This window comes from Anolis carolinensis, chromosome 2 (genome assembly GCF_035594765.1).
Source record: "Anolis carolinensis isolate JA03-04 chromosome 2, rAnoCar3.1.pri, whole genome shotgun sequence".
Classification (NCBI taxonomy): domain Eukaryota; kingdom Metazoa; phylum Chordata; class Lepidosauria; order Squamata; family Dactyloidae; genus Anolis; species Anolis carolinensis.
Genome location: NC_085842.1, coordinates 250,955,511 through 250,964,329, shown reverse-complemented (window position 1 = coordinate 250,964,329; position 8,819 = coordinate 250,955,511). Strand labels below are relative to the sequence as shown.

The 8,819-nt window shown below is 39.5% G+C and overlaps 1 protein-coding gene across 1 annotated transcript; it reads right to left on the bottom strand.

The window, feature by feature from the left end:
- Positions 1-1,140: 1,140 nt before the first annotated feature.
- On the bottom strand, positions 1,141-8,803 carry rmi1 (RecQ mediated genome instability 1). Its single transcript, XM_003216520.4, has 2 exons — positions 8,680-8,803; positions 1,141-5,689 (listed from the first exon to the last, which is right to left on the bottom strand). The coding sequence occupies exon 2, from the start codon at positions 5,652-5,654 to the stop codon at positions 3,945-3,947; it is 1,710 nt and encodes a 569-aa protein (XP_003216568.2). The 5' UTR covers positions 5,655-5,689; positions 8,680-8,803; the 3' UTR covers positions 1,141-3,944.
- Between the last annotated feature and the right edge of the window lie 16 nt (positions 8,804-8,819).

Genomic DNA, 8,819 nt, shown 5'->3' with positions numbered 1-8,819 from the left:
TGGGTCAAAAGCTATGTGACAGAACCTATTTGGAATTGCATTCAAAGAATCTCAGAAATAGAGTATATCCCAATGTGATAAGGTCTGTAGTCTACAGAAGCTTATGCTACCAAATCTATTCACTGGGTAGTCTCAAAGGTGCTACAAAATCCCTTTGTATTCTCCTATCTACATTAACTTCTCTCTCATTGAACTGGCCCCACAACCCTGTTAGAGGATGGATCATAGGGGATGATTACTGGAATGAAAGATCTGCTAGTTTTACATCAATTAAGGTTTGCTTTTTGGAATTTAACAAATATTTTCAAGATGTGGCTGGATGAATCCATGGACACCAAATCTACGGATACAGAGGGCTGACTGTACACCCATGGATAGAAATAGTCTGAATTTTCTAAAACAATGATGGAAGGGAGACATAGTGTAGCATGTCCTCCCTCATCAAAGAAATGGGAAGAAAGGGACATGCTACTCCAGGCTAGTTTTTTTCTTTTACAAGAGGGCAGTCACTTAAGTAACTCTGACTGAACCAAATATTATCTACATATTCGCAACGTGATTTTTTTTTACTGGTAGCTAAAAGCAGAGGCAAAAACAAGCAGGAAATAAAGGCAAAAGATCATAACCCCTCTGTCTATGACACCTCATTCCTAGTGGACAAAAGAGTAGCAAGAACAAATGCAGAAGATGCTCCTTTGGAACTTCCAAGGAGGAGTTTCACCGTGTTTCTCCTGACCTGAGCTTTTTTGGAAGAAGAAAATAAAACAGAAGTAATTTCATAATTTAAAAGAGGTCTCTCTTGAGACTAAAGTAGCCTGTAGACATTGGAAAGTTTCATTCCATATTCTCAGACAGAGCCATAGGTTTTTTTATATTGTTAAAAAATTGGGAGTCTCAAAACATGGGATTCAAATATAGCCTGAAGTCTCCCTTCTCTGGATTAAATCCAGATTTAGGGTACATCTACACTGGAGAAATAATGCAGTTGGACACCACTTTAACTGCCATGGCTTAATATCATGGAATCATGGGAGTTTATCCTTTGCAATAATAGGATTTAAAATCAGTTCTGAATTATTGTCAGTGTTACTGTCAGGACCCAGGCTGCAGAGCACCAATAACCTTACACAGAGGCCAGAATCTATCTAATATCTTTATTAAAGAAATATATAAAGTCAATAAAAACAAGTGAAGAATAAAGTTCAGAAGCAGACCTTTCAGATGAGGTCAAATATAGTCCAGAAATGTATTGTCCAATATAAGATATTAGAGTCCAAAGTTTTAATCCACTTGACCGAAACACACACTTTGCCAAGCAAAGTGTGGGGAAATGACAGAGTCTTTAAAGTCCAATGTAGCTTGACAACAAGACTGGAAAATAAACTTGATTCTTGGCTAGATCAAAGACTTGAACGAGGCAAACATGAAGCATGAACAAAGTCCAAGGAAGTCCGTGAAACAAGGCAAGGCTGGAAACTTGATCCGGGAAACAAGGAACTGGGGTTACGAAGTCCACACACGATCTCTCTCCTCAAGCTGAACAATTGACTCCGCAAGGTTCCCCTTGCGGCAAAACCCCTATATAGGGTCTTGTTTTCCCGCCAACAGAACACTTTCCCTGGAGAACAAGAAGCGAAACCCAACTCTATCCAGATGCATGACTCCTTAGAATTTCCCAAGGGAAGCAGACCTAATCAGCTAATTGTTTGGCTGCAATTCTGAGACTCCGGCGATTTGCCTCCCTGACTCCTCTATCTCTATTATAATTGTCCTTTTGGGAAAACGGGGGAGAATTCTGCCCAAGGCTTGTTTGGTTAACTTCCTGAGGACAAACATCCTCCAGGTGGAGAGGCTCCGATTCAAGCAGAACCGGTGGAAATCCCATGTTTTCCTCCTCGTCTGCCACAATAGTACTAGGAACGGGACTACAAGGCCCATGAGACATCACAGTTACTGATCTGAACACATCTGCTTTAGTATTAGATTCAAGTAACTCATGATCGGTGAAGCCTGTCATTCCTAATATAGTTCACAACTGTGTCTTGTTTTGTCTGCATAAAGCTGTATAATGCAAATACATATGCTCTTTATCCCCTGCTTCCCAGCCCTTTATTTTGTTTAGCACTAAGCCTCTTCTAATGCTTTGGTTCAAATAGTTTTGTTCCATTTTTTAAAGAAGAATATAATTGGGTATGTTCATCCACATTTCAGTGTACACCTTTAAGGCCAACTACTCCAACTAGACGTGTTAAAGCACTTCACCAACTAATAAGCTACTCTAGCACATCATTAACTTGTCACTACAATGATTCATTATATGCATTCAAAATGCTTTCTTTTAATTGCTACAAAATATACTTGCTTTTCTTTTGGCGATATTGTATCTATTCCCCCAGGAGTCTTTTAAACTCATTATCTAAGTTTAACTTGTTCAGTTATTGCAAATATGTGGCAGCCATTATTTTCAATTAAGTATTTTTTCAAAACAAAAATCTAAGATACTCCATCTTCAGAAAGATCAAAAATCAAGATACATACATACCCACTTCATGTCAAAACTGCAGATCAAGTAGAAACTATTACTTTGTCATACTACAGTATCTGTAAAACTTCATCATCATTTTATTTCATACTCCATTATTAAATTAGTATTACAAATCAGAGAGCAATTCCATATTTCTCTCTCTTAATTTTAAAAGAACCGCTTGCTTCAGTTTACAGTATATTATTCAACTCTTAATTAGGGATGTGGTATTTCTATCTGAACGATTTCCAAAGGATTTTCAATGAGGCGTTTAGGCACTCTGAATGGTGACAGCTGCTGGATTGGATCCAGGTATCATCATCATTCCACAAAGTATGGGGGTTTGGCATCAGGACTTGCAATGTCTAGGTTGAAAGCGGATGGATTCAGAGCCGAATTCCATCATGTGATTTATGCTGAGAGAACTGGGGACTCTGCCTTTTATTGCTGTATTTCAATCAATACAATCAGATGAGGTATATATTCTTGAAATTAGAAGTCAAGTCTGTTGTTCCAACTTTATATATTTACACACATTGACTTTTAATGTTTTCTATGTGGAGATGAAATTAATGTATCTTTACTGCATTTCATTTTATAAAGGAGAAAATCCTAGTCATACCAAGTCACGGAGTTCACTCCAAGTAAGTGGTACAAGACTGCAATCTCAGCCTTTGGTCTAATATCTGCATGCACCCAATGAGTTCCACAGGACTTATTTTTAACAAATATGCATTTTTAAAATAATTGCAAACCACAGAAAAATTAAAATGTGGCAGGATTCCGCCAACATTCATTCTTGCGTTGGCTAATGCTAACTGACATAGTACTATCAGAAATTCATGAAAACATCAATTTCCCTGTGAAGAATTTTTTTTGAAACTTAACTGCCTGCTTGGTATTTTTTAAATACTTTGAAGGTATAAATAAATACATAGAATAAAATCACATAAACAACTGAGTAGGTTTGAATAGCATTTGCATTTCTGAGGTAGAGATATCAATCTACTATGTTTAAAAATAGTTTCATTTATTTTCATTATTTTCAAAATGCATAATTGCAAATACCATGACAAAAATTCTTCAAATGCAGTATGAAAACATAGTACATATACACTACCTCTAACACCCTTGTTTTAACTGTTTAGACTTCATCCTATTGTCAGTAATTCAAAGTTGTAAAATCATCAGGAATGTAAAACTTCAAGTTGTAAAACTCATGGCATGTTTCCCATTTATTTCTGAAACTTACTTTGCTGAGATTTTAAGGAAGTATTAAGAAACAGACACAAAAAACCATGTTAAATCATGCATGAATCTTGGATATAGAAAGTAGCAGAAATTATTAAAACATTGTAAGATATCACAGCCATATATTTCAATGCAAACTTTTTGTAGGATTACAATAAAAAAGTCAATGTTACGTCTGTAAGCGCCTTTTTAGATTTTCCACATCATTTGCATTAATATCTTGCAGAATCACTACTCTTGCTTTTGTCTGGGAGGGATTAAATTCAATGGTCATCAGGCAGCAGAGGTCTATTAGTTCTCTCTGGCAATTCTGCAAGCCCTCCTTAAGCTTTGAGGAATTGACAGGATCTTTTCGTAACTCTTTCATTTCGGGTACTGAAAACCCAATCAAGCTTGTTAAAATCTCATCAGCAAAATCAACGTCCAAATAAGCAGTGCCATCAGATATTTTTGCTGCAACACTCCAGAAACCACCACTGCTTGTTAGACTTCCAGAAAGAGTGACTATAAATGCTTTAATTTTCACAGCTGTAATATCCTTGGGCTTACTACTTAATAGCAATGATAAATATGTAAAAGGAGGAGAATCCAAACCAATTGCAGGGTATTTGTTGTTTATTTTGCAGATCTGTACACAGTCAGAAGAGAGTTCAAATTCTGTATTACTGCTTGTTATTCTGTTGTTAGAAATGCTGGATGACACATCATTGCCTTTACTATTTCTCTCCTGAAAAAGCTTGTTTTCAAAGCAATCATCCAAATCCTGGGTGAGTTTCACATTATGTTTTGCAGAAAAACCTCCTTCAGATACATCTTCCATCCTTCCTTCTCTGTGTTTCTTTTCTCCTGGTCGCTGGCTCTCTTTGCTAGTAGCCAGAACATGTTTCTCTTCTTGCTGGATCTCCTCTAACAAAAACAAATCGTCATCTAATGGAAAGTCATCAAAGTCTCCTTCCATGTTTTGTTCTTCAGGCCCTGTATTGTATGCCATAGGGTCTTGCTGCAAGGAGTTTGCTGTGTTAGCAGGGAGAGAATATGTGGCAGAATTTAAACTTGTACCTCTGCTGCAATATCCACTTTCAACAGGTGCCTCGCTGAACATTAATTCATCATTTTCTTCAAGACTCGCCAGAAGCTCTTCATCAGAAGGACCCAGACTTTGGCCAACTTCATCATGAGGTTGCGGAACCACAAACTCTCTAGTATTTGATGCAACAGCACTTGGGACGTTTTCATCTTCTTTCTCAAGAAGTCTAAGAAGAATTCTTTCTCTACCATTTTCTTTCATGAGACCATCCACTTCACCTCCCAATAATTTCACGTTTTCTGGTTTCAGCAGGAGGACACCTAAACGATACACAACCTTCCCTTGTATCATGACCTTTGTCCCTGGAGGGAGATCGCAATGGAGAACAGGGACAGGATGGTATTCCATAGCTTGAATGTGATGTACACCATCGGTCAGTTGCAACATCAGCATTCGAGAAGGCTTCGCCTCCCAGGGCCTCAAAGTTCCTTGTGTATTGTTAGTAATTTCCTCATTTGTAGTATTCTTCCCTCTCAACTTTTGCAATTGGGAATAGGCAGGCTGGCTGACGTCAACAAGTGAATCTATTTGTATGGAATAAAAGCCATTCAGTTCTCCTTTTGGATCGTTCAAAATGCAATCAGGAAGAATAGGATGTTCAAGATCCCTGAGATCTGTTAGAAGCCACTGCTCAAAAACCTGCTTATTAAGAGAAGCCTGGGCCAAATGTAAACCACCATTTTCTTGTTGAATCCAATCAATGCAAGCTTCTATCCAACGCTCTGGGACCTTCACATGCCATGTAGATGATAGCCAGGTTTCCACTCTTACTGCAAGAGATGATGTGGTCATTTTCTTTTGTGGTAATGGGGAAATTTGTGAATGCCCTGAAAATAAATAGAATGGCATCTGACTAAGCGTGAACATGTACTTGACATATTTAAACAAGTTATTGCTTATAGAAACTCATCAGAAAAATAAATTGCTCTACAAATTGTGACAAATGTTTATTCAAAGCTACAACCCAAGTGATAAACTAACCAAGTAATCTGGCAGTTGCCAGCTAATATAGGAAAACATTAGTAACATACAAGACAGTAACTGAGAGGCAACCTGTTTCAGCACTGTCTACTGGATTACTGTCACATCACATTACTTTTCCTATACAACACAACTCTGGTATCTGCAAGGGATATTTTTACTTCTGTGGATGCCTAAAATCCATGGATAATAGCAAACCCTATATTTTTACTATACTTGGCTGGAAACATATCATAGAACCGTACTGCACCTTGAGGAGCCTATGAACACTTTTTTAACAACATAGGTTAACTAAAATGGTGAATATTGAATCAATGGATAAGGAGGGTGTATTCTACTACGGAAATGCAACAATTCGGATGGGAATTATGCTGTTGCCTATATTTTGGGGGAAGCATCTCCCAGCGTTCTTTACAAAGGGCTGACAAAACCTGTTATGAGACAACATCTGCAGGATTGCAACATTCTTTCATCTCTTGCAGCTGAACAATCTCTCTTTCACATATTGCTTTAAGGCATGTTTATTACGAATTCCCTACTATGCATATCTCAATACAGCTTTCTCAAGCAAAAGACATATAACACAGGATATAATACAGTTTCTGATGTTAATGTCAGATAGAAGATGTGCTATTTTATTTACATCTATTTACGGTATATCCCACCATTCGCAGAAAAATATCCTAAAGTATACAGCAATATTAATATAATACACAGTTTAATAGTTTTAAAAGGGTGTACTACAACATTCAATGAAGCCACTTATAGTCACTGACCACTTGCATCTCCAGGGCTTATACTGTATCTACACTGCCATATAAGGCAATTAAACAACATTATATCGGCCTACACTGACCAAATAATGCAGTTCCAAACTGCATTATATGGCAGTGTTGATACTGCTCGTTTCTGTACCAAAAGGCCATTAAAGTTGGCATCAGGTTTACCTCTTTAAGAAGGCACCACTGTATCTCTATCTTATGTCACTGTCTGATATCTTATCATCTGATATTACAAACTCCTGAAGATAGATGTTGTCTAATGGGAAGTTCTAGCAACTCTCTTCAGTTTCCCCAATGGAAAATAACACTGAAATGTGCATTTCCCCAAATTAGAGGCGGCAGCAAAATTGCCAGCTCAATAACAAAGTTTTACATTTCTAGAATAGGAAAAGCAATGCAGTGATGTGACAGTAATACAAGTATGCCTCATGTTCCTGGGTTTTACTTCTTTAGCAGAAACTTTGGTACCAGAGGAAGAAATAACATAGGTTGTAGTTCGGCGAGGAGCTTGCACTCTGCCAGAGAAGACTAAAGACCTTGGCAAAACTACAAGTCCCATGATTCCACAGCATTGAGCTGTGGCAGTTTAAGGGTTTTCTGTTTATCCCAGATTATCTGGCAGTGCGGACTCATATAATCCAGTTTAAAACAGAAAACCTGGGATCAGGTCCTGGGATATAGCACTTGTCTGGAAGGGCCCTGGGTTATATAGAAGTGTTAACTTATCTAATTCAATTCAATCTGCATTAATGACTCGACACTAGGCATGGGTAAACTTCAACCCTCCAGGTGTTTGGGAGCTGAAGTCCAGAACTCGTGGATGGCCAAAGTTGCCCATGCCTGGTCCACACTGTCCATTATAATGCAGTTCAAACTGCACTATAAAGCAGTGTAGATGGGGCATGTGGCTAGATCTACATTGTAAGGTAAAGGTAAAGGTTTCTCGCTGACATTAAGCCTAGTCATGTCCAACTTTGGGGAGTTGATGTTCATCTCCTTTTTAAACGGAAGAGCCAGGGTTGTCCGTAGACATCTCAAAGGTCATGTGGCCGGCATGACTGCATGAAATGCCATTACCATCCCGCTGAAGCGGTACCTATTGATCTACTCACATTTGCATGTTTTCGAACTGCTAGGTTAGCTGGGGCTGACAGTGGGAGCTCACCCTGCTCCCCGGATTCAAATCGCCGAACACCTGGTCTATGCTGTCCATTATAATGCAGTTCAAACTGCACTATATAGCAGTGTAGAAGGGCCTGCCGCTGGGGGCCTTCCCACACAGCCCTATATCCCAGAATATCAAGGCAGAAAATCCCAGAATATCTGCTTTGAACTGGGTTATCTGAGTACACACTCAGATAATGTGGGATTTTCTGCCTTGATATTCTGGGATACATATAGGGCTGTGTGGAAAGGCCCTATGCTATCAAACCCTGGTCTCTTGGATGGAGGAAGGTAAAGACCTTGCAAAACTGCAACTCCCAGGATTCAGTTGAGGCAAATGGTATCAAACTGCATTAATTCCAGTGTAGCCGCACCCCAGGTCAATGGAAAAAACAAGCCCTGGGGCCCCTTCCACACATCTGTATAAAAACCACATTGTGGAAGGGCCCAGGGTCCACACTGTTGTATAATCCAGTGTCTGAATACAAATTATCTGCTTTGAACTGGATTATATAAATCCACACTGCCGTATAATCCGGTTCAGATAATGTGAATTCAGAAACTGGATATGGCAGTGTAGGTGAGGCCTGAGGGCCCTTCCACACAGCGATACAATCCAGAATATCAAGGCAGAGAATCCGACAATATCCTCTTTGAACTGAGATATTAGAGTCCACATTGCCAGTTCAAAGCAGATAATGTGGGATTTTATTCAGCTGTGTGGAAGGGGCCTGAGTCATCCCCACCCAGGCCTCATATTGTTTTCTATGTAATCATCTGCACAGCAAAAGCACTTTGTCCAATCCCGGTTTGAAACTGCGTCCAGTGGTGAGTGTGGACGGGGCCTAGGCCTCTCCCTCCCCCCATGGCGAAGCTCGGCCCCAACATACTGTCCTGGAAGAGGCTCGTTTGGCGTCCCTCCGTTTCCTCCCCTTTTGTTTTAGGCGCCAAAGTGAACTCAAGGCCCGAGCTCCGCCAGGCTAAGGCTCGCGAGAATTGGCTCTCGTCAGGGCTGAGGCGGAGTTTGCCC